We start from the raw sequence: 26,148 nt of genomic DNA on the forward strand, positions 1-26,148 counted from the left end.
TGCGCTGAGTGACAAGCTCTCAGAGAGAACCCCTGTCTCGAGGACGTGGACAGCACCCGACACCAAGTTCTTACGCACTGCGCTTGCGCAGGACACCGAGGCCTGGGCGGGGCGTGCTCTTCGGCCAGCTGGAGCGCTCCGCGCTTGCGCAGGTCCAGGGCGGCGGCTCAGGCTTCGGGTGGGCATCGTTTGTTCCTTTCTGGGATAGCCTAGACTTCAGCGGAGAAACGCGACCGAGGTAAGTTTCTTAATGGACAGCCAAGACATCTGGATCGCAGGTGACGCAGGGCATGCCAGGGATAAGGTCTTCCGTGTGCGTGTCTCCGGCGCTCTGAGGCCTCCGCCCCCTCTGGAGACTTAGAGTGCCCTCTCGAAGGTTCTATTCCAGCCTCCCCCTTTCTCAGCCACGCCCGCCCTCTCCCCTCTCCTTTCCTGGTACCTCTCAATTCCCCTGCACCTCCACTGGCTCGCAGAGCCACTCCCTTCCAGGACCACGCCCACCTACCTTCTGTACCCTGAGCCACGCCCCCTATGCCTCTGTCCTCTTGGCCTCTGTGGCCTCACCCGCTTGGCCTGCAGGACCCTCCAGTCCATTGTCTTTCTTCCTCCAGGCACCTTCCCACGCTTCTCAAGGAAAATATAATTGTAAATTATTTGCGATTCTAATCGTTACGAAGTACGTATGAAGTCCAGATCTGGAAGCACAACAGGCGTTTGAACAAAGAATCGACATTGCCCTGAAAAAAAAAAATAGAATTAAAGAATAGGAGGGTGTCTGGGAATAGGTCAAGTACTAGGCAAGGTGCTTAAATTTGAACTTAAGCTCTTAAGGGTTCCTAAAAAAATGAATACTGATTTATTTCTAGTAAAAAACAGGCTTTAAAGGAATGAATGTAATACCTGGCATATTAAAGGAAGCACACAGTATTTGGAGTTTTTAATTTTTAAAACCCTCTAATGGATTGTGACGATCGAACTCGTTCCTGCACTGTTCCTTACGCATACAGTGAGCGGTAAAGGTACAATGAATTTAATGACGGAGCAGTGTGACACGTTGCGTTTCCCTGTCTTCTTCCGAGTAGACGAGGAAGAGAAAATGAAGTAAATCGCCAGTTATGAGACACGATCTTCTTGAACAATGGAGGCACCAGCTGAAGGTCCCAGCAGTGAGTCACAGGTCATTTCGGTTCCGGTACGTAAGAGCCATGTGTAATGATTGTACAGAGGAGCAGTGCTAGCTCCCAGGCATGATGCCTCTTTCCTCATCTCTCGAGGTCCTGGCCAACAGGAGGAAGCTTGAATTTAGAGAACACTGAGGCAGGGGCATGTGCCTGATCATTTGGTCCCATGCTGAGTGGTGTCATAAACACTTCAGTGAACACTTTAGCATGCTTCTAAGAACAGTTTGTACTTAGCGTAGGACCAGGAAAATGCCTGGTACTTGAGAAGATCCGTGCTCGTGAGCTGTCCGCCTTGGATACATAAATACAGTTTGATTCTTGTTACCAGAGAAAAGGGCTCCTTCAATCTTAAGGAATACTGATCGTGTACAATTAATGAAATGAATATTCAAATAAAAAGGCTTTCAAAAAAAAAAAACCAAAGATGTTCATGTCTGTGCTGTCAGCTTCAGCAAGTTTTTTCCTTTTAATGGTTTGCCATCCCTTGGGGTTTAATTTATTTAATTACTTAATTCATTGATATAGGGTCTTACTGTGTATCTCTGGCTGGCCTAGAACTGGTATGCAGACATGACTGGTCTCAAATTTACAGAGATAAACCTGCCTCTGGCTCCTGAACACTGGAATTAAAAGTACCTCCATTCTCAACAACTAGGCATGTAGGTATTGGGCATTTTTATATGTAGGGATTTTTTTTTTAAGTTCTGTTAATCATTTTCCATTTTCAGCTACAAAATGTTTTAATTCTACAGATGCCCAGTTTTTATTTTTGAGAAATGTAAATATTAAGACAGGTACAAAACAATATTGTAGACACGGAGGATCTGTCACACAGAGATGAGACTTACTACTTAGTCATAGTTTCCTCAGAGCGCAAAGAAGATTAACGCCATGATCTGTTCTCAAACTCAGAACCATTCCTTCCATTTCTAGAGGCAAACAGCTGCTTTGCGTCTGTGCCTTTGTGAACTTGTAAGAGTCCCCAGGCCAGCCAGAGCTAAGCGGTCCAGTCAAAATGAAGGACCCCTGAGCAGGGTTTGAGGTTACTGTGTGTGTTTTCTGAGGCTTACATAAGTGGTATTTCTGTTTCTGTATCTATGGAAGGTTACCTGGGCAGTTCAGCCCTGCTACTGCACAAGCTCCGTCTGTGAAGGTGCACTAGCACCTTGAGTTTTGTGTAGGGCTGCTGTGGTCTCTAAACCCCTATGCAGCCGGTTTACATTCTCACTGCTAACCTTTGGTTGGGAGCTCAGGTGTAGTCCACATCCCCTCCCCTACCTCCCCATGGTGCTGCAGTTAGTACCTGTTGCCATATCTGGTGCTTCAGGCTAGAGACCCAGGGACAGCTTTGTGGAGCTTCGAGGGTGGAAGGAACACATGCTTTTGAGTTTCCAAGTGACTTCCTGTGATCGCTGACCTTCAGCAGCCCACAATAGTGCCATAGATAACATTTTAATTTCTGTCAGTTAGGTGGCTTAGAAATGGCTTCTTCTGGTTGCCCGAGTGACTTTTAATTTCTATTTATCTATTAATAGTTCTATTAATCCTGGCCTCTACTAGGAAAGAGGTGCTATTATAGGAATTTATACCAACTTTTCCTTGAAACACTGCTTGATCTACACCTCATCCATTTAAACGTTGTATATTTTCATTATTGGTAAAATAGTTTTAATGCATCACAATGGAAATTTGAAAAACTGCCTCATATTTGGCAGAATTTGGAATATTTGAAGATATTTGGAAGTATCATGATTTCTAAGTATTAGGGAATTGTGTTTATTTTATTATTGTTGGCTTGTACACGCACTTGTACATGTATGGGCATACAAAGGTCATGGCATATACATGGAGGTCGAGGGACAGTTTTCAGTACTTTATTCTTCCACGGGATCTGAGGACTGAACTCAGGTTGTCTGACATGTGCAGGAAGTGCTGTTGCATGCTGGGCCATCTTGCTGGCCCCACATTTGGGAGCTACTGTTGACTGTTTTATGGCTTAGCTTTGGCTTGATCACATCTGGCTGGAGACTGTGACCCGTGCTGTAATTTTAGCCCTTGTGAAATGTATTGCAGCCCAGGTTGTGGAATTGCTTGTTTCAGATGTAGTGTTCCATCCCTGTCACAGAGACCAAATGGTTTTTGATCACAAATCTTTTTTATGAGTGTGTGTATATACACACATATGTGTATGTGCACATATACATGCACATGTGTGAGTGTGTGGAGGCCAGAGGGACAAGCTTGGGTGTCATCCAGGATAGCATCCATCTCTTTTGGTGCAGGGTCTCTCCTAGCTCAACAGTTATGCCTTACTTACCTGGGCAGAGATCTCCAGGAATCCCTGCTGCCTCCGTGTCCTGAGCTCTGGAGTTGCACGTACACCCATCCCTCTGTGCCTGCCATTTTTAAGTCGTTTAGTCTGTTCTTAGTTTCTGCCCCTGTGATGGAGTCTTTTAGTTTATCAGTGTTGAATGCAGTGGGAGGCAGTTTTGGTATACTGCTGTCTGTTTTCTGATTGCCTAAGTTCTTGTTTATACATTTTCCCATTTCTTCCCAGTTTTGGGTTAATAAGACAATTGATTTAATTTTATTTGTTACATCTCCTAGTTTTGTGGCTATACCTTTAAAATCTTGCCTTGGCAGTGAACCAGAGAGCTGACCTGCCCATTCTTCACCTATGTTAGACTTTCTGCTTCACAAAAGTCTTGCAAGTTATTTTTATATTCCAGTCTCAGTTCATTGTAACATTAATTCCCATGCGTTGTGAACTCCGGGAGAGATGATCGAGTCTGGCTTTACACAGAGCAGAGTATGAAGTATGAGGAGTGGTTTTTCCTTTGTCTTTTCTTGCATTCTTGCATTAACCTTTAAAAAAATGTATGTATCTACTTACGGAGTCCTCTGTGTACATGTGTGCCTGCATGCCAGAAGAGGGCATCAGATCCCTTTATAGATGGTCATGAACTACCATGTGGTTGCTGGGAATTGAACTCGGGACCTGTGGAAGAACAGTCAGTGCTCTTAACCACTGAGCCATCTCTCCAGCCCCTTTCTTACATTCTTAGTTTCCACATAGGCTCAGTCTCTTCAGCCTTAACAACTTGTTTCTGTGGTTAGTAGCATGAGCTTCTTGTGATATGCTATAGCAACCTTGGTTTGAATGGAAATACGTTTTGCTTTCATTTCTTTGGCTCAGAAACTCACACTGTAGCCTGGCCTGGAACACAGTTCACACACAGTTCACACAGACCAGCCTGCCACCGCCTCCCGAGTGCTGGGATTAGATTTGTCTGTCACCTGGTCCAGTTTTGACCTTGATTTCTGAAGGTGGTTTTAGGTGTGAATTCTTTTCCTTTGTTTCCCACCCATTATGTTGGGTCTGGTGCTCTGTGGTTCGCTGCCTTTAAGACAAGGTCTCTTGAACTGGGGACTGAGCTGGCAGCCAGGAAGCTCCAGTGACTGCCTGCAGTCTCCTGTCCCTGCGGTGCTGGGGTTATGGGGGTGGTGATGGGGGCAGGGCCTGGAAACCATACTGCTGGTTTCCAAACTCAAATAGATCCTGCACCCTCAGTGACTTCTCTTAGCCTCCGTCTGACTCTGGCTTTACCAATTCTAAACAAGTAAGTAGAAGAACAGTAGATCCGAAAAGATATTTGTTCAAGATCTCAGGGCAGATCTGCCGCTGTGGAAAGAGTCCTTTCAATTCCACAGAGGTTTGATAGGGAGACAAAACATCTAAAGGAAAGAATGAATGAATGTGTGTCTTATAGAGGAACAGACTCGAACAACATGGCGGAAGCCCAGGGAACAAAAGGCCTGGTCGCAGGGTGGTTGAAGAGTTGAAAGGGAATACTTGACACTCCCTGTACGTTAGTCTCCAGCACAAGATGAAGCACCAGGGATGCTGTGTTGCCAAGTGGTGAGGCCAGGGGTGCCCCATTGGTGGCAGAGTAGGCAATGGTGGAGGAACAGGATGTATCTTTGGAAAAGGTTTACCCATTGAACCTGACAGTCTCCCAGGAACACATATAAGGACACATACATACACACACACACACACACACACACACACACACACACACACATTTTTTGTGACTTTTTTTTAATGTTGGTAGGAAACGGTGCCAGGAGAAACTCAGAGGCTGGCTGAAGAATCGAGCAGAATTCGGTAGTTTATGAAAACATTAGCAGTTTCTACAAGACATTATGTAAGAAAATCAAACTGTCAGGGATGGGGGGGATGTAAGATGTCATTCACCAGAAAAGCTATCTTGAAAGGGAGAAGTCTACTTAGAAAAAGAGGAGAGAGGGAGGGGAGGAGAGAGGGAGGGAAGGATGGAGGGAGAGGCTGAGAAAAAGAAGATAGGGGAGGGAAGAAGGGAAGACACACGTGTGGTGACGGCCCGGAGTGGCTCTAAAGGGTCTAACGTTTGATAGGGAGAATGGTGTAGTGGGTGAAGAGCAAGCCAGAGGCAATCACACTGTTCCAAGGCAAGTCGCGTTACTGCAATAGGGGAAAAGCCAGGAGAACAAACGGGCACTTAGCAAAGTTAAAATAGTCCCAGTACAGACTCAGAGAATCATGGATGGCCACACTAAGGCGGGAAAGTGAAGATGCAGTAATCATCACCCATCAGCTAGGCACAGATAAAGTGATCAGCATCTGCTGTCATGAGGGACCTGCCCCCTTTATACTTATGCTCCATGGGACAGGTCTCAGTCTCACTGAGTCTCACTGAGTTTTAGTACAGTCCTGGGGGCATTTGACAACATAATGAGAGCCACAGAAGTGAAGGACTTGGGCGGAGGGTGGTCGGCGGTCCTTACATCTAATCCTGGCCCTTTGGAGACAAAGGCTGGCACTTGAGGTCAGCCTGCTCTGCACAGTGAGTTTTAGGCCGGCCAGAACTACACAGCGAACCCCTCTCTCAAAATAACAAGAAACAATGCCCTCGGAGAAGAAGAGATGGTAGTCTTGACCAACTTTACGCTTTAAGAATTTATTCACAGGAGTTTCTCAGGCACATGCAAGATGATTTGTGTTGGAGAAAATGAATAATTGATAATGAGAAACTGAGCGTAGTCTGTATATTCAAATGGAGGAGATTGGATAAGGAAGTTCAGATAATTCACAGGTATATTTACTGGAATATTACACAGGTACCAGACATGTGATTTTTAAAAAATACTTCTATGTATTATTGTTTGACTACATATGTATATGAAGTATATGAAGTATATGACTATATGAAGTATGCCAGATCCCTTGGAACTGGGGTTACAAACGGTTGTGACACACCATGTGGTGGCTGGGATTTGAACTCAGGACCTCTGCTGCTCTTAACCTCTAAGCCATCTCCCCATCCCTGGAATGTGACATTTTTGTTCTCCATGGTGAGGTAGAAAAGAATGGTTGGATGGGTCAGAGCCAAGCCAAGTTAGTGCATTTTCTTAGCACATTTAGGGAGAATAAATTTTAAGAGGGGAGATGTGGTCATCTGGGCTTTTGAAGTTACATTGTTACTACCCATGATCTTAGCCAAAAGGCTGAGAAGCAATTTCAAGTTACATTGTTTAAAGCATATAGCCTACAAGAACATTTAGAGATTAAGCAGTTTAAAATTTAAGTGGAATTAAAAAAGAAAAAGACATCAGCTGCATTACTTAGGCAGCATTACGAGGCTCCCACACTGCTTATAGTTTGGCTTGGCAGAAATGCATTAGTGTGGTGAAACTTCAAAGCCATAGCCATTCGGGTCGTGAGGAAGCATAGTTTGCTGCTTTTAGCGTCATTGTCTGAAGTATCTTGAAGAAGATAAACATTATCTCTTAGGTGGTTTTAATTTTGTTGGTTGTATTGAATTAAAAAAATTATTTTATGTATGTGATTTGCATGTATGTGTGTACACCACATGCCCGCAGTGCCCGCAGAGGCTAGAAGGTGTCAGATCCCTTGGGACTGGAGCGTCAGATGATTGTGAGCTGCCACATAGGTGCCAAGTGGATTGATTGATTGTACTTGAGTTCTCTGGGAGGACAGCCAGGGCTCTTCATCACCGAGCCATCTCTTCAGCCCCCAGTATGTTGTTAAGGCATGTTTACTCTGATAGACATGGCTGTAGGGCAGACACTGGTTAAGTCTCAGCTGCATAGGTAGGGTATGCAGCTATGGGTATGCAGTTTCCAGCACCTTCCATAATAGGCCCTTGCTATATCTGCCTGGTGTCATTGTCCTTAGGTCTGAAGAGGCCCCTGGAGTCCAACACACAGTGGTATCTTGGCCACTAATTGAGTATCACTCTTGGGAAGTAAGCTGATAAAAAAGCTAATGACCAGCACCCCCTCCTTCCTGCTCCTGTAGACATTCCAAGTCACTCCATCTTGGAGATGCAAATTTAGACTAAAGATGAGGATGCTAACGTGCTAGTAAAGGGGACTCAGATTACTTTTCAACAAATACTTGCTCACATGGATGTCTGAAGCAATCACTTGGTAGCTAGAGAGAGAGAGAGCTGCATGGACGACAAAGTTCACCATGTTGTCCTTCTGTCTGTCCTTGATGGTGGTAGGAGGAAGACCCCGTGGACTATGGCTGTGAGATGCAGCTCCTGCAGGATGGGGGACAGTTGCAGCTGCAGCTGCAGCCTGAGGAGTTTGTGGCCATTGCAGACTATACTGCCACCGACGAGACACAGGTATCTGCGCTTTGTTTCTCATACCGTGACTTAGGAATTTCAAAATACTTTACGGTGGAATTCACGTTCACATCAAACAAGATCTGTGCACGACTGTTCACTAACAGACCACCCCATCAGGGTATAGAGGTGCCTGCAGGATGGCGAAGTACCTCCCTGCTTGGAGAACTTGGTCACAGAACATCGAGGCTATCAAAGCATCATATGTTCTTGATTCTGGTAGGAACATGTGTCTGGAGTCTCCTAACTGAATCAGCCAAACATAGCTGCCTGCCTTCCTTTGTTTTTAAGTGTTAAGTAAGGGCTGGCAAGATAGCTCTGTGGGTAAAGGTACTGGCTAACAGTCGGAGTTGGATCTCTGGAGCCAACATGGTAGAGAGAACACTGTTGCCTCAGTACATATACTGTGGTAAATGTACACACACACACACACACACACACACACACACACACACACACACAGAGTAAATGTACACACACACACACACACACACACACACACACACACACACACACAATTGCAAGAAAAGCATGTTGATTATGCCATGTTCTTTCTGATGGATGGCCCCACACGACACTTTCACCTTGCTATTGATTTTTTTTTTCTCTTGCAGGTTGTTGTTCACCGAGGGCATTGTGATTTGGTCACCAACAGCGGGGACTTGCTACCCAGCTATTGGTGAGACGCCAGCCAACTGGACTCCCTCGAGCCGTAACCTCTGTTTTGGTGATTGTTTTCCAGCTTAGCTTTTTAAGAGGAGAGAAAATTCTTATCCTGAGACAAACCACGGCGGACTGGTGGTGGGGCGAGCGCGCAGGCTGCTGTGGGTACATCCCCGCGAACCACCTCGGGAAGCAGGTGGAAGACTATGACCCGGAGGACACCTGGCAAGACGAGGAGTACTTCGACAGCTACGGGACGCTGGTATTGCCTTCCAGATTCTCTGTACGGGTGGGGTGGGGGTGGGGGTGGGGTGGGGTGGGGTGGGGTAGGATGGGGGTGGGGGATGGGGGTGGGGTGGGGTGGGTAGGATGGGGGTGGGGGGATGGAGGTGGGGTGGGGTGGGGTAGGATAGGGGGGTGGGGGATGGGGGTGGGCAAATGGGGGGCTCCCCCTAGTGTTCCGGGTGCAGATGGCAGTCCTTCCTATTGACTCCGAGGCATCTGGGTCTTAGCAGGATCTGCACTGTCACCACAGAGTGACCGGGGCTGTGACACTTGATGTGAGTGTGGTTGTGGTAAACAGAGCTTTACACATGCTTACAGGACTCTGAAACTCACCCGCCTCTCATATATCCCTATCTGGTTTTCTTTTCCTTAAAAATAAGAACATTTAAAACTGTGAAGGCCCCTTGGGTGGGCTGATTGACCTGTAGCCGTCATCTGACTCTGGCTGAATATTAGAGCAAGAAATTCCTAATTTTCCTTCTCTCAGCTTTTTTTTTTTTTTAAGTAGTATGTTTCATTTTAAAATTGAAGTAGAAACATATAATTTAACCAACAGTAATGCTACTACCTAAAGCCTTTTTATCCTCCCACTGTGGAGTTCAGCAACTCCATGGCTCAGGGTGCAGCCTTGCTTAGGACAAGGTAAAAAGGAGCTGCTTGTAAGGTGAATGCTCCGGATCTGAGGCCGAGTGGAGAAAGGAAGAGCTGGACCATCGCTTCAGTCCTGTCCCAGTACTGTGAGGAGACCCCATGACCAAGGCAGCTCTTACAAAGGAAAGCATTTAATCAGGAGCTTGCCTGGACACGCTATATGTCAAGATTAAATCTAAAACCACTGATGTATGTATGAGACTAAAGCTTTTAGTCCATGGGCTGGGGAGATGGCTCAGAGGTTAGAGCACTGGCTGTTCTTCCAGAGGTCCTGAGTTCAATTCCCAGCAACCACATGGTGGCTCACAACCATCTGAAACTCCAGTTCCAGGGACTCTGATACCCTTGCATGGGTACTCAGCATAATCATACATGCAGGTACAACACCCGTGTACATAGTACAAATTAAAACATCCCACCTCTAAACAAAATGAGACAAATCAGTTTTTAGTCCCTTCAGGAAGGATACACAACGAAAGAGAGACAAAGGCAGCTTTGCATACACCACCGTGGCTGCTCGGCTTTCCTCAGCGGCACTGTGTGAGGACCCTTTTGTTGGAACAGCTAGGATTCTGAGCTAAACTATGAAGACCTCACGCAGAATTTATTTGCTGTTAAGAATAAGATATTCTGCCTTAGTTTGTCCTCTCAATAACCCACATCCAGCTCCAGTTATGGACAGATGCTGAGCACACCCCACAGTACATTTCAAAGGTTTCTTTCTGGAGTCCTGTTCATTCCCTTACGTTCCGAGGCTCTGACCACCGAGGTCGGGTCTTTAGCATTTCCCTCATCATCTTAGGTGTTTTCGGCTTTGCGGTTCTTATCTCCTTGGGCTTTTCTCCACGGCACACATGGTGCCATGCAATATGGGTACATGATTAGAAAGAAGGGAAGGCAGTTACACTGGCCTCTGCTTTCCTGTGGTGTGGGTCTCGCTCTCTGTTGCAGTTTTAAGGCTCTTCTTGTGCGGTGTGTTCCCGCGTGGGTACGTTTGGTTTACTGTCATTAATTAGGTGACAGTCTTCGTGACCGTCTACTGTCCTGTTCACCTTGGCCAGATGGTGAAAGGAGGACAGGATCTTTGGCCACCCTGCTTCTCCTGCTTCCTTCCGTCGGTCTGTATGTCTTGTATGTTCTTATCTCCTGATGTGTTTAGAAGTTGATGCCCGTTTGACGAATGAACTTCTGTGTGGGTGTGCCCTGACTTCGGTGTTCTTGGACCATCCTTCGGTCTGAAGGGCCTTGTGTGATGTCATTGCAGCCCCCACCGCAACTCCACCTGGTTTGTTTTAGCACGTCACGTCCTCCATCTTTTCCTTTGTAGTCCAGTCTGTGTATTTAAAGGGAGTTACTTGTAGGCAGGATACTGGGTTTTGATTTTCTTAATCAGGACAGCCTCCAGAGGGAGGATGGACTGAGAATAGACTTTGTTTTCCTTTGGGGTCAAGTCACTGGGAGTAGCCGCGGGCCTGATCTACTGTTTGTGTTGGGGCCCGCTTAAGCGTTGTCTAGGCAACACCTGGGAGGCAACAGCTGTTCTGTGTTCATCCTGTAGCTAGTCTCCCTCCAGTGGTACCTCAGGGTTGTGTTTATAGTTTGAATGCATTATGGTGGTGCAGCCTTGCCTGCAGCCATGGTTCTGCTAGCCCCGGAAGGGGCCCTTCTCTGCTTCTTAGGGATTGTATGCTTTCTCACCTCCACGTGTAGTAAGTAGGGTTGGCTAGAACATTGGTGCCCACCCACCCCCATTATAGTCTTTCAAGGAATTGAGCACTAAGCTTCTGTGAAGTTTTTTTGGGAAGATCCCACTGCCTCACTGAAACCTGACATAGCAGGTCCAGGGTTTTCTCTTGCTGGATATCTGGTGAGGATGCAGAGTCCTTCCCGCTTTTGGAAGTGTGTGTGGGGATATTCGCTCTTCTCTTCTGTATGGTCCACATCAACTTACTGCTCATCTGAATGGTTTGGGGAAGGGTATGTTGAAGGTAGAAAGGTAATCCTGGACTGATCTGGGATAGTTCCAGAATCCTTCCTTCCTTCCACTGTCCACTGTTACTTTCATCTCTGGGCATATTTGATCTTCTGGTTGCTAAGCATTTTAGGAATAGGGATGGGGGATGGGTGCACACGCTGTGTTCCCCATTGTCTGTGGTTCGGGCACAGGCCCCTCGTGGTGATTCTTGATGTGCTGGTTTTAGAAACTTCACCTGGAAATGTTAGCCGACCAGCCTCGGACAACCAAGTACCACAGCGTCATCCTGCAGAACAAGGAGTCCCTGAAGGACAAGGTCATACTGGATGTGGGCTGCGGCACTGGCATCATCAGCCTCTTCTGCGCGCACCATGCCAGGCCCAAGGCAGTAAGTATGTCTGCCCCAACTGTGCCCAGCTGTGGGCCAGGGTGGTAGCTGTCTGGACAGGCGGCCACCACGTGGTTTGCTTTCTGCCCATGGGAGGGAAGTAGGCTGCTGGCCCATCTGTGGCTGAGACTGTGACATTACAGGCCATGAACTGTTTAAATGGAACATCATCAGTGATAGAGATTCCGTCAGTGGGAAGCCTGTAAGATGTTACCTTAGCACACTATAGAAAAGGGTGGGGGCATATGGGCCACAGTAGTTGACCTACCCTTGGCTCCCTGATGTAGGTCTCTTTCTCCTCTCCTTTATGGCCTGTTTGTGCTGAGCTGTGCCGTGGCCTCGTGATAACCTGACAGGGTAGCCAGGCAGCCAGTTCAGAGGGCAGGCTGACCGTTACCCAGACTGGATGATGAAGAGCAACATTCAGATAATCTTCCAGTTCTCCCTTGAGCATCCGGCATGGCTGTCCCCAGGACTTAGACATACTGTTTGTCATAGGATTTTTATTGGTGTGACAAAGCACTATAACCAAAAAGCAATTTGGGGAGAAAAGGTTTATGTGGCTCACACTCCCACATCACTGTTCATCATGAAGGAAGCCAAGACAGGAACTCAAACAGGGCAGGAACCTGGAGGCAGGAGCTGATGCAGAGGCCATGGAAGGGTGATGCTTACTGGCTTGCTCCTCATGGCTTTCTTGAGAACCCAGGTCTACCAGCCCAGAGATGGCCCCACCCACAGTGGGCTGCGCCTCCCCCACTGATCACTGAGAAAATGGCTTCCAGCTGGATCTCATGGATGCATCCCCTCAGCCGAGGCTCCCTTTTCCTCTGCCAGCTCTAGCTTGTGTCAGATTGACACACAAAACCAGCCAAGTGCACTGTTCTTTTTTCTGTCCTGGGCACTTATTCTGTGGCTACAGGATTATGTGTCACATATGGGAGCGAACCTGGCAGAGCTGAGGTCCCGGCCGCCTGCAGGTTTAGGGTGTGCTCGAATTTGTTGAGGAGGCTCAGGTAGGAGGCAGATGCTCAGTGGTACTTTCTCCACTGTCCCATCCAGACCTCTAGAGCTTTGGCATGCCACAGGCCTACATTCACATCCCCTGCCACCACTGTTGTGATTTGGGAGGACAGAGGTCACATGCTTGGATGGCGGCGTGGGGGGGGTAGTGGGTGGGGGGTCGGGTCATGTGCTAACGGGTGCCCTATCTGCTGCAGGTGTACGCCGTGGAAGCCAGTGACATGGCCCAGCACACCGGCCAGCTGGTCCTGCAGAACGGCTTTGCTGACACAATCACTGTGTTCCAGCAGAAGGTGGAGGACGTGGTGCTGCCAGAGAAGGTGGATGTGCTGGTGTCGGAGTGGATGGGGACCTGCCTGCTGGTAATGCCTTAGCCTGTGGTGGCCTGAGGGTGGTGGCCTGGGGGTGGTGGCAGGGTCTCATTCCTTCTGAACCTAGCACCCTGGGTCTATCTGAGTGAGGAGTCTTTAAAAGTTATGATTAACAGTGATTTTTTTCCTGAAGGGAGTTTTTTTGTTTGTTTGTTTGTTTGTTTTATTATTGGATGATACTGACTCAGTGTCGGGAATCTTTAAGCAGTTAAAAACAGTAACAACAACAACCAAAAATATTGCTTCACAAGGAGGAAACGAATGTGACATTCTCCTGAGCTCTCCAGATCAGCTGCTCTTTCCTAGGGAATCTGCAGACCTCCAGGGCTGGTTCCTCAGTCAGTACTGTTTCCACCTTCGTGGCTCCCCTTGCTGCAGGCTAGCCCTGGTGCTGTGAGACTCTCACTGAGCCTCATGTGAGTTCCTAGGACTCGCAGAAGGAACCACACGGACTGGCTCATTTGCCCGCCATGACCCTCATTGCTCATAGCATGTGTGTCCTGTAATATCACTACATGTTTCGAGGTGGCTCAGGTGGGAGGCAGGGCCAGCAGTGGTTAGATACACGTCATATATGGGAGCTCACCTAGCAGATCTGAAGTCCCAGCCCTCTCCTACTGGGTCTAGTATTGTGAAACCCAAGGCATTTTGTGTGGTGTCAGCCTGGAATTTAGCCCCTCTATTAAGTCCAGAAAACCAGTCTCTGGGTGGTAATTTATGCCTCTGGCAAGATCCCTTGGCCAGTAGGTGGTTGTTGAGTGCTGCCAAGCGGCTTACTGTTGGCACATGGAGGGAATGCTAGCTGAGGGGTTGGAGTTGGGCCTGGTGGGATGGTTTTGTCAGAAGGTAAAGGTTTTTGAAACCTTGATGTCTAGGATATGTGCTGATTTATTAATAACATCCAAAGATCCATGGGATGATGGGGGAAGGGGTATGGCACTGTTAACCATGCAGTGGGTATCAGCCTTCACCAGGAGGCCTGCGATAATCCAGTAAATTTTCATTATCCACCACTCACTGCTGCTCCAGCTGGAGGGACAAGCGGAGGGCAGAGTAAGCCTGAGGCAGGGATTGGGAGGCAGGGGTGGGGAGAGGAGGAGCCTCAGAAGTTCAGAGAAGTGGAGACCAGTTCCTACCAATGCTTGATCCAAAGACTTGATCTCTGGTACCTGCATGGAGGCTGTGTTGGGAACCAGACACACGGTTAGGGTCTAAGGAATGCTGCTTTCCTGATGAGGAGATACTAGGAGGCAGGGTCTCCAGTGGGGTGTGAAGAAGGACACTAAGCCTTTCTGTCGGTTGGAGAGAGGAGGGTGTGCTGGGGTCAGCAGGTGTGATTGTTAGGTGGGGCATCTCTGCAGGTTTGGAGGAAAATGGAGAATGCTTTCTCAGGGCAGCAGAGCAGCAGCAGGAGGCCTGTGGGTTTGCCAGCTTGATGTTGAACAGCATGGATTGGAGTGATTCTTTAAAGTAGAATAAGAGAGACTATATCAAGTTGTAAAAAGCAAACAAACTTAAAAAGAAAACAAAAAACAACTTTAAGTGAGAATCTAGCAAAATGGCTCAGCTGGTAAAGGTTCCTGCCACCAAGTCTGATGGACCCAAGTTTGATCCCTGTATACCACACCCTTGAAGGAGAGAATCAACCCTTCAGTCTGTCCCTCTGCCTGCATCCACACACAAAAGTTTACATTAATTTAGTTCAATTAATTAATTGGATTATCATAATAGAAATTGACATGAATAGGAATCTGTATTAGGAAATATTCATGTCAGCTGGGTATGGTGCATTAATGCATGGGGCCTGGAACTGGAGTATAATTTGAGTGCACAATATTCACTCCCAAAAAAAGGTTTAAATAAAGGCTGGAGAGATGGCTCAGTGGTTAAGAGCACCGACTGCTCTTCCAGAGGTCCTGAGTTCAATTTCCAGCAACCACATGGTGGCTCACAACCATCTGTAATGGGGTCTGATGTCCTCTTCTGGTGTGTCTGTAGACAGCTATAGTATACTCATATAAATAAAATAAAAATATAATAAATATTTTTTAAAATGTTCAAATAAGAAGTTAGAAATAGTAGAAACAGTTATGACAACCCATGTGATTGTTAAAAAAATACATATTTTATAATTTTTTAATAAGCTGAATAACATGGTTTTGAAGACACAGATGATGTACAATATCCATTTGCTTTTGCTTCCCTGTAGTATGTGTAGCCTGACTTCCATCCCAGACATGATCCAGGGAGCCCCTGGGTCCTGCCCTCTGTAGCCACAGGTGTGAGTGTGGGCAGATGCTGAGGAAGGTTACCCTGGGCGGAGCTAAAGAAGCTCTGAGCTGGCCTTGTTGAGCGTTCTTGTTTGAGTTCCCTCTGGGCACAGAGATCCAGCAACTTAGGTGACACAGACCCTATTCCCCTAAAAGTCACCATTTCCCACGGTTCACCAAGATGCAATGGATAATGTCAATGTCCCCATAGCAGTTCAGGCTGTGTTCTCACAAACCCCCCTGCAGGCACAACTGCACAAGTTCTGGTTGTAATTAACTCACACTACAAACAACCCATACACCCTTCAGCTGTTTAATAGCTATGCTGTCAAATCCGTATGAGCGAGCCAGCCCCAGCGTGTTCCCTTGTGGATAGCCCCAATCACAGGGGAGGTGGCCAACCTCAAAAGACTACTCCTCACCCTGGGACTTCATGCAGGTGATGGAGCGGTTCCTCAATGCTGGGGCAGGGGGTGTGGCCACCAGTACATGTGTCAACAGAGCCACTGCTTGTGCTGACGTGGCTGTTGGGACACATCATATGGGTACCCACGTTTGTGTGGATTGTATACCACATCAGGGCAGTTCCATCTGATAACGGAAAATAAAACACAGAGGTCATATTTCTTATTTCGGATGTGTGCGCATGTTTGTGATTGCATGCTGGACAGCACTTGAAAATAATCCAGTTCCTTCAGGGGCCAAGTTTTCTTGTGATTTGAATTGTTTCCTTTTCTAGATTCTATAAATCCTTACGGTCTTTAGTTTGTTGTTAGACTTGGGCAGGTTACTAGGAAAGTGAAGCCTTCTACTGCTTCCTGATGTTAGCCTTCAGCCCCTGCCCTGACTCTCTCATCCCTGAGTTTGAACTAAGTTTAGATACAAAAGGAAGGCTGGCCTGTTTGTGGTGGTCCTTCTGAGTCCTAAAGATGACAGACTTCACTGATGGACTTCCCAGGGGCTTGACAGGGGAACACGAAGCACCTATTCTTCTAAGGGACACACAGTTATGTGCTTGACCAGAGGGTTATGAAAGAGCCAGGAACACTACAGACAGATCTTGTTTGTTAGGTAGAGCCAGGCCACACCTGGAGGCGCTTTAAAATCTAGCAGAGTGACTTCCAGTGTCAGTCTGGGGCAAGTGTGAGAATGTCCGTTGGTTGTAAGCTCCCCTTGGATGCCAGTTCAGTGGGAAGTGACATGAGCCCAGCTCAGGGTGTGACACATGTGTAACATTCTCACAAACGTGTAGAACAAACCCCAAGTTCTCACATTCGCTTCCCCACCCAGCTGGCATAGTTTCAGGGTGAGACTGAACCTCCAAGATGGGCAGTGGCTTTCTGGCTGTGGTGTTGGAGACCTGGGTGATACATCCGCATCTTTTCCTCCCGTGCAGTTTGAGTTCATGATCGAGTCCATTCTATACGCCCGGGATGCATGGTTGAAGGAGGACGGCATCATCTGGCCAACCACGGCTGCTCTGCATTTAGTACCCTGCAGTGCTGAGAAAGACTACCACAGCAAGGTGCTGTTCTGGGACAACGCGTACGAGTTCAACCTCAGTGCACTCAAGTAGGTGTGCATGGCCATTCACAGGGTTGATCGCTTGCATGGGTTGGCCGCTGTGACCACTTGCAGGGTTGACCACTCTGACCACTTGCAGGGTTGAGCACTGTGTAAGCATTTGATGAGAGTCTCAATGTGTCTGAGAAGCAGAGGTGGTCCTGTCTGTAAATCTTTACCCTGTGAAAGACAGTTTTTCCTCCTTTATGAACAACACACCTTATGTGTCCTCCAGTGACCCAGAATGAACTCAGAAACATTGCTGAGATTTTCTTGTTTCTATCTCCTCTTCCTTGCCCCGTCCATCCCCCTTGACTCCTGAGGTAGTTATGTGTATGGGGAACCTGTTTTAGGAGTGAACTAAGCTAGTTCCTTTCCTAGAAAGAATAGATGGAGAATTTCTTGGGAGTTATCTTTATCTGAAGTTTAATCTGTTATAATTAGATGCATTAGATGCAAGAATATGTAAAAAAAGGCTGGTTGTGGTGGTGTGTGCCTTTAGCTCTCAGGAAGCAAAGGCAGGTAGATCTCCATGAGTTCAAGGTCAGCCTGCTCTATATTAGCAAGTGTAGGTTGATGTCAAGGCGCTATATGATTGGACAGTAGAGAGGTAGGTGGGGAAAGTCTAGGAAAATGGAAGAGAAAGAGGTAGGTGGGAGATTGGAGAGGAACCAAGATGGAAGCAGACATGGATGTTTCTCTTGGCGCATCTCTAGATTGATAAGGTTGTTATGATTATTTCTAAGGGTTTCTATGGGTCTGTGTATCTCATCTAGATAGGCAGTTTATATCTTTGTCCATTGGTTGTAAGCTTATTGTGTAGAGGGTTTGTGGATTGAGAATGTTTGATAAATTAATGGTTGTGGAGTCATGTTTCTATCAGGTGGCGGAGGAAAGTGAGTGAAAACAACATGCCGGGGTGGGTGTATCCACCTGGGACAGAAGCAGCAGGGGTGGGTGGGGTGGACCTTGCCCTGGTCAAAAGAAGCTGGGTGTCTGTGAGTACTTAGAGGTAGCGTAGAGCTGTAAACATACAGGTACCCTGCAGTGACATGTGGCCCCACAGGTGCTGGCTCAAACACAGGAATAAAGGTTATCATTTTTTAATATTTACTGCTACAAGCAAGTACCAGGCTAACCAGGACTACAAGTGAGACTCTGCACTCCTACTTCCCAAAAAAGAACACATAAAAGGCATGAGCCATAAAGTTGAAAGGTTTACTAGAGGAAAGGGCAGCCGTGACATTGCATGTGCTGGGGTTGCTGGGAATAGCCTTGTCCTTCCCGCTGTTCTTCCTCTTCCCTGGCCAGCTTAGCTGACTCACACTCAGATGTAAACTCCCATACCTTTCTCAGCATTCTGGAGCTGGCTATTTTGACTCTAACACTGGTTTTCACTGTAACCTAATACAGCAAGCAACTCCTTACTATTAAAGGGAAATATGGAAAAAGGGGCTCAGAGAGAACCTCACGCCCCAAGAAGGAGGCTTTTCTCTAGAGCAGACCTTGTCATGGTGGGTGGGCGTGGGAAGAGCTCTTCTAAGAGCAAGGTTGTCCTGAAACACAGGAATTTAGACCTCCTGAGGTGAGGCTTTGCTGGAGAATGGACCCTGAAATGAGGAAAGAGTCCCCCATGGAGAATGAGACTCTGTTCTAGAACAGCCCCTGAGTCAAAGCCAGAGCCTCCTAAAATGAATCTGCTCTAGAATGGGCCCTGAGACAAACCATCTAGCTTCTTGGGTGGTTTGAATGAGAACTGTCCTCTGTGGGCTCTGGTATTTGGCCACTTGGTGTCTAGCTGGTAGACCTTGGGGAGATTTAGGAGGTACGGCATTATGGGAGGAAGTCTGTCATTGTGGGTGGGCTTTAAGCACTGATGACTCTACTCCACTTCTGGTTCACTTTTTCTGCAGGCCGCTTACATCTGAAGATGTGAGTTCTTAGCATCTCAATTCTGCTGCTATTCCTACTTCCGTGCCACCCAGCTATGTTGGATTCTTACTCCTCTGGAGTCCATAAGCCCAACGGACTCTTTTCCCTAAGTCACTTTAGTCATGATGTCTTAACACAGCAAAATAGCTGACACAGAAGTTGATACTAGTTGATATTAGTGGGCTGTTTCTGTGAAGAACCTGACCTTGTTTGTTTGTGGAAGGTGAAAAACTTGGGAACTCTTGGACTAGAAAAGCAATTGACGGCCGTAAGCAGAACCCAAAGGGCCAGTCTCATCAGAGCCTTGGAGGCTGTGGTGCCATAGTGACAGGATCAAACCTAGGAGGTTTCAGAGGGAAGCGAGGACTTTAATAGCAACTAGAATAAGGGTCACTCTTGTGACAGTCTGTCAAAGAATCAAGCTGCCTTCTGCCCTTGTACTAAGAACTTGCTTGAGGCTAAAATAAAAAGCAATGGACTAATTTCCTTGGTGGAGGAGATTTCAGGAGCATAACATTGAATCTGTGGCATGGTTGCCAGTGATAGCATTTAGGGGCAGGGTCTGTGATACAAAAGAGCAAGCAGGGCAGGTGGGAATGAGAAGCATAGGTTTACAGAAAACAGAGCCTCAGGAAGCTAATGTTAGAGCCATGGCTGCACTGGAAGAGAGGCTGTGGAGAGCCCAGCTCAGCCCGGGGACAAAGGGAAAGGTGCACTCAGAATAATACCCACCCCACCAAGCTTCCAGCCTGTGGAGAGCCTTAGGGGTCTTCTGCCCACACAAAGCAACAACTGAATAAAAAACAAATCAAAACTGCTGCTAATGTGGTTCAAGGGAGCCAGAACCAGTTCCAGGCTGGCAGCAAAACCTGACATTGACATCTTTGGTCCCCAGTGAATGGAACTGTTTGGAAAGGATTAGGAGGTATGACCTCCTCATTGGAGGAGGTGTGTCACTGGGGTGAGCTTTGAAGCTTGAAGAACCCATATCAGGCCATCTCTCTCTTTGCCTGCTGTGTGCCAACCAGGATGTAAGCTCTTAGCTGCTGCCCCATTGGCGATCCCCACTTGTCTGCTGCCATGCTTCCTGCCATGATGATCACGGACTCACCCTCTGGAACTGAAAGCAAGCCCCCAATGGAATGATTCCTATTGTATGATGCTTTGTCATCCACGAGATACTGGCTGTACAGGCATGAAGGATACAAGAGTGAACAGTTCCGGTATTCTTCCTCCAAAACTTCAGAAAGCCCCAGAGGCTAGGCTGTGTGTGGCAGGGGAGTCCCTAGGTGAAGACCTTGAAAGGCCATTGTGTGAGGCTGTGAGTAGAAAGTCTAGGTTGTGGTGGAGACCCCATGATGTAGGAGATGCCAGAATAGCAAGGTATCTACCAAGGAGTTCTGCATTTTGGGAGAGGAACCAGCCTGAGAGAGATATACGTAGCAGGCAGCAAAACTGGAGAGTAGAGCTATCTAATCCCTTTGCAATTAAAGTCTCAGCCATTGGACACAGAGCTGGAGGGCTTAGCATTCACCCTGCTGAGGTCTGGTCTTGCTCTGGTCCTGTATTTTCTCCATGCCCCCATTCTTCCTATTTGGGATGGTAATGTATATTCTTTGCCATTATTTTAAATGTATTTGCTTTTTTGATTTTTTTTAGAGGCTTGCAATTGAGAGATCACATTGAGGCCCAGAAGGGACTTTGGGTCTTTAACTAATGTTGCTACTCTGAAAGGCTGCTAGGACTTTCGAAGTTGGACCAAATGTGTGTGTTATGATTCGGCCATGAGCCTTTGGGGGCCAGGGAGTGGAATGTGGTTGTTTGAGAAATGTCCCACATAGGCTCTGGTATTTGAACACTTGGTATTCAGTTGGTAGCACTAGAGTCGGGGAGCCTTGGATGTGGCCCTGCCAGAGGAAGTGTGTCACTGGGAGGCAGACCTTGAAAGATGCTAGCCTTGCTCCACTTCCATGTTACTCTGTTGTGGTTTGTATCTTCAGCCCAGGGAGTGGCACTATTAGAAAGTGTGGTTTTGTTTGAGTGGGTGTGGCCTTGATGGAGTGGGTATGTCACTGTGGGCATGGGCTATAAAACACTCATCCTAGCCGCCTGGAAGCCACTATTCTGCTAGCAGCCTTCAGGTGAAGATGCATGCTCTGCCTGGAGGCTGCCATGTTCCCACCTTGATGATAATGGACTGAACCTCTCTGAACCTGTAAGCCAACCCCAATTAAGTAGTGTCCTTTTTTTAGACTTGCATTGGTCACGGTGTCTATTCACAGCAGTAAAACCCTAACTAAGACACTTTTTCTGTTTCATGCTTACGTTTTGTGAACATGGGCTCACATGTCTGCCACATGCCTCCCCAACCATAGCAGACTCAGGTCATATTTTGTCATGGTGTTTTATCATAGCAACAGAAAAATAATGCAGCACCTTATAACCACAGGCTTCGTTAAAGACGGGATTGATGTGTCTCACAACCTTAGATTTCTAGGTATAGTTAGAGGAAGTTCATTTGTAATGATGAAGTCTTGAGCGGTGTGTGAGATGTTAATCCCTAGCATGCAATCTGAGTTTGTAATGAGCATTAGCAGATAACAGCACACCCATGCTGTTCACGAAGTATCTGAAGATAGTTGACTTCATTTCCTGGTCCAGTGGACACCAGTGCACTTGGGCCTTGGATTCTGCTTCAAGTAATTTCCTTTGGTCTTTTGTAGCTGCTTCTACTAGACGGGTGTCTCGGGCTGTTCCTTCCCCTTGAGAGCTAGGTGGGAAAGCCCTTTACCAAGTGCAGGAAAACTACTGATTTCTTCAGAGAGGGTCAGCCTAAGCTCTTGCAGATACTGTTGGAAGGTGGGGTACTAGTGGTAAAGTATGGTGTTGGAGGCACTGTATTTTATTTTTAATTAAAAAGTCAAAATAATAGAAAATATTAAATATAAAAGCATCATGTGTTCCCTCATTAATATATGGAGTCATTGTTCCCTGGTTCAGCGTCCCAAAGGGAACAGAAAGGGAAGGGTCCTGTATGTTGTGGCTCTCAGATTCATCTAGGGAAACATGGTAACCTGTTGAGAGCACTTTTGCTTTACCCAGTCAGGAGTCACGGGGAGATAGGCAAGAAGCCCTTCACAGTGCTGGCCTCGGGCAGCTTTCCTGTCCCCCAGTGCTTCACAGCGGAGCACATAGACGCATGGGAGAGCGGTACCCCTATTTTAGAGTCCACTTGTGGGCCTCCTATATGGGGACCCTGAGCCCTTGGCAACAGCCATTGTTCCAGCTCTCAACCTGAGATCCTTGACTGTGAAAACTTGATACATGGTTGCAGTTCTCCAGTTCTCCAACTTGTCATGGTTGACTTCCGAGTGCTCAGGTCCCTACATCTGACATGATAAGGAAGGGCACACAGACCAGCAGGCTCTGAGGGCCAACTGGTGAAGCTAAACTCGGCTAGCAGGGAACCGTCCTCCAGGCTGGGCCTTCAGCGTGCATTATCCTTGCGAGCACCCCAAGCCTTTTCTTTAACTCTGCCCCCTAGGTCGTTGGCAATCAAGGAGTTCTTTTCGAGGCCGAAGTCTAATCATATCTTGAAGCCGGAAGACTGTCTCTCGGAGCCATGCACAATATTGCAGTTGGACATGAGAACTGTGCAGGTCTCTGACCTGGAGGTGAGAGACGGACATGCTTCTGGCATTAAGTTGCTGCACGAGATGCTGGGTATCAATAGCAGACATGCAGCAAGTGTCATGGGAGGGGGAGGGGAGACCCAGGGGAGGATGTCTTAGCAATGACGGTATTACACCAATAAACGAACAGTGTGATCCTTAAGTTCTATTTTGGTTTTGTCTTCCATGTTTTTTATAGTCTTTATATTAAATCTTTTTACTGTCTTCAGCTATTCTTTTACTTTTATTTGGTATTCTTGGCATCCTAAAAACCATACAAGTTATGTTTATTTATTGTGGTCTGGTAATTAATTAACAAGTTCTTTCAGCTGTTTACAGCCTTATCAACAACAAAAATTTTTGACTCCTTTCCCATGGTTAGTTAGGCCCCGTGACATCTGGGTGGGCCAGAGGAGTTTGGGATGGATGTGGTCAGTGGAGCCCAGGCCACGTGAGACTTTCCACACGATCCAGGATGGCTTGCTCAACTGAGGTTAGGGTTGAGGTATTGGGATCGGCACTGGTCTACGGCACCAACCTGTTTTCCTATGTTTGGGGGCAGACCATGCGTGGTGAGCTGAGATTTGACATCCAAAAGGCTGGGACCCTGCATGGCTTCACAGCTTGGTTCAGTGTGCACTTCCAGAGCCTAGAGGAGGGTCAGCCTCAGCAGGTGCTCAGCACAGGCCCGCTGCACCCGTAAGTGAGCCTACGGGGTGGGGGGGTGGGGGCGGGTGTGGCGGGTGTGGCGTGCAGGGTGGACTGGGGGAAGTGTTGGGGTTAGGAAGGGGGATAAGGAATGAATGCAAATAGGCTGCCTTACTGTGCTCCAGGTAAGGGGTGCCTCTTGCCTCTGCTTTGGTCATTCTTCACCAGGAAATTCGACTTCCTGAGAGGTTTCCCTAGCACAGAAGGGCATCCCCTCCCCTGACATCTGGCCCCTCAGCTTGGGAGGTGGGATAACCGGTTAGGATAGCATGCGGCCATCCAGCCTCTCGCTCTTCCTTAAAGGTGGTAGGTTGAGCTGTGCGTGCCCCACCCTCACTCCTGCTGTGCAGATCTGGGAGTAGAGGATGGGCAGGGACATTAGAGGAGTGACTGGAACCAAAGAAAACTCAGTCACTGTGCCCTTTCCTGCCCTCTGGGCCCAGGGACACCTGTGTAGTTGCTCAGCCCCGTGTGGGCCACCCAGGTGAACCTTCCTCACCTTCTGGGACCTAGCCATCACTGTAGTTTCCCTTCTGCTGCATCTGAAGCAGGCGTCAGGCTCTGTGGTGTAGTTCTGATCCTGTAAAGACTTTGATCGTAGGGTTGGCTGTGAGAGGGCAGCACTGGTTAGCATGATACCGAGCTCCGTGTTCCTGGGTTCCTGGGCAGGACAGGCTGTCAGTGCAGGAGCTCATTGTGGCCACCGGATGAGGCGTGTAGGTGACTGTTCCTGTCTTACAGCACCACACACTGGAAGCAGACCTTGTTTATGATGGACGACCCGGTCCCAGTCCACACGGGAGACGTGGTCACTGGTTCTGTTGTGTTACAAAGAAATCCCGTCTGGAGGAGGCACATGTCCGTCTCTCTGAGCTGGGCTGTCACCTCCGCACTCGATCCCACGTCTCAAAGAGTAAGATAATTCTTTATAGAAATTAGGTCCTCTGGGTGGTTATTAAGAACGGTGTCCCCGCTGTGGTTGGCCTAGACTTTCCTGTATCATTGTAATCTGCGTACAGGACAAAGCTGTTATTAGGTTCCTCATTCCATTATGGAAGGTGGACTGTTCAGGAAGGTAAATGTCTAATACTCGTGTAACGTAGCTGTTCAGAGGAGTCCTGTGCCTGTCTGGGGCTGCTACTGGCTCTTTTCCCAGGAGAGCCACAATGAGGTGAAGGACATTTCCATATGCGGACTGAACTGGGGACCATAGAGTTGGGTTGGGGGGTTCAGGCCTCAAGTCTCACAGAGCTGCTGGAGATTAGAGCTCTGTTTTTGGATACAGCATTAATGTAGGAGAGGAAGGGAAAATAATCAAATGGTTCAATTTTGTGGTAAATTCATATTCAGCGTCAAGACGTTTGTCATTCAAGTACGAGCACTCAGAATACCATCCCGTCCATTGTCGAATTATTTGGAAGTGTTGTGTGTCAACCAAACAGAAACGGTGAATCGACTCTTTTCCTTCCGTCCTCTTGCAGGTTGGAGAGAAAGTCTTTCCAATCTGGAGGTGACGGTTAAGCACCTCGTGGGAGTCGTGGTCACAGTGTGCACCTCAGTGGAAAAAGATGCACCTGGCCACCTACTGTGATGTCCACACTTGCCCACCCCATGCCGACCCCTTCCCACCTAGCAGGTGACATCGGGCCCTTCACAGCTCAGCCCCAGTGTCATTTCTCTCGTAAGCTGTGTGTAGGTGTTTATCCTGTGTGCCCGTCGCTGCCAGTGGTGACTGTGTTCCCAGCTGGGAGTAGCTGTAGATCCCTCAGACACACATTTCAGCCCGTGTACCTGTGATTGTGATGTCTACACCTTGTGTCAGTGGTGTCCTTGATACCCTTGGCCAGCTGCTGCACCCGTGGACTGTGGCTTGCCGAGCTGTGCTCCGGTATGCAAGATGGCCAAGCACCCGTGTCTTGGTGCAAGGACTGTAGGTGGCAGCATGTGCAGTGGGCTCTGCATGGGTAGCCATGTGTAACGTTTTCTGGGTAAATTATATGTGAGACATATAGTACGTGCTCAATAAATATTTTTTAACGAACAAATATTTCATCTCCTGTTTCTCTGCTTATGCACTGTTTCTCATACGTGTGGTGTGGTGAGTCTGGATGAAAATGTCCCCTGTAAGGAATGGCACTATTAGGAGGTGTATGGCCTTGTTGAAGGAGGTGTGGCCTTGTTGGAGGAAATCCGTCACTGCTCTGAGATTTCAGATGCTCCAGTGAGGCCCAGTGTCACTCTTCCTGCTGCCTGCTGATCTGATGTAGAACTCTTAGACACCTCTCCAGCAACACATCTGCCTTTCTGCCACCATGTTTCCCATCATGTCCACAAGGGACCAAACCTCTGAACTGTAAGTCAGCCTCAGTCAAATGCTTTCTTTTATAGAGTTGTCATGGTCGTGGTTTCTCATTACAGCAATAAAACCCCAATTCAGACAGGCTAGGCTGACTCCATGACAGGCTTCAAATTGGCAGTTCAGGAGACTGTGCCTAAATCTGTTTCCAAGACCTGGGTAAGTCCAGGCCCCTGCCACCTGGCCTGAGGCAAGGACAATGTGGTATCAGCAGTCTCCAGTCTCCCTCAGCAACAGTTTCCAGCCACCCACGACCCAGCAATGGTGCTGGAATGTCCCTAGAGATAGAGCTAACAGATTTAACATAGAGGTCACCTACCACTCCCTGGAATTCCCCTAATGTGTTTTCAATCGGGCCTTCGAGCTCACTCGGGCTTACCATCTTGGAAGATGGCAGCCCCCAGCATGTTGAACTT

General features: G+C 47.7%; 1 protein-coding gene across 1 annotated transcript; it reads left to right on the forward strand.

Moving 5' to 3' along the window:
• The first annotated feature begins 158 nt into the window (after positions 1 to 158).
• Positions 159 to 25,358, forward strand: PRMT2 (protein arginine methyltransferase 2). Its single transcript, XM_080938373.1, has 11 exons — positions 159 to 238; positions 1,083 to 1,192; positions 7,751 to 7,876; positions 8,619 to 8,801; positions 11,677 to 11,838; positions 13,059 to 13,223; positions 16,899 to 17,074; positions 22,542 to 22,671; positions 23,231 to 23,367; positions 24,118 to 24,289; positions 24,858 to 25,358. The coding sequence occupies exons 2-11, from the start codon at positions 1,139 to 1,141 to the stop codon at positions 24,888 to 24,890; spliced, it is 1,338 nt and encodes a 445-aa protein (XP_080794499.1). The 5' UTR covers positions 159 to 238; positions 1,083 to 1,138; the 3' UTR covers positions 24,891 to 25,358.
• The last annotated feature ends 790 nt before the right edge of the window (positions 25,359 to 26,148 follow it).

This window comes from Micromys minutus, assembly GCF_963924665.1.
Source record: "Micromys minutus genome assembly, chromosome: 25".
In the NCBI taxonomy this organism is placed as follows: domain Eukaryota; kingdom Metazoa; phylum Chordata; class Mammalia; order Rodentia; family Muridae; genus Micromys; species Micromys minutus.

Excerpts from the sequence above, each read along its gene's own strand:
- PRMT2 (XM_080938373.1), top strand. The coding sequence starts at position 1,139 with ATGGAGGCACCAGCTGAAGGTCCCAGCAGTGAGTCACAGGTCATTTCG. Across the intron at positions 1,193-7,750 it reads CACAGGTCATTTCGGTTCCG|GAGGAAGACCCCGTGGACTA; the intron begins GTACGTAAGAGC and ends TGATGGTGGTAG. Across the intron at positions 22,672-23,230 it reads TGCAGGTCTCTGACCTGGAG|ACCATGCGTGGTGAGCTGAG; the intron begins GTGAGAGACGGA and ends GTTTGGGGGCAG.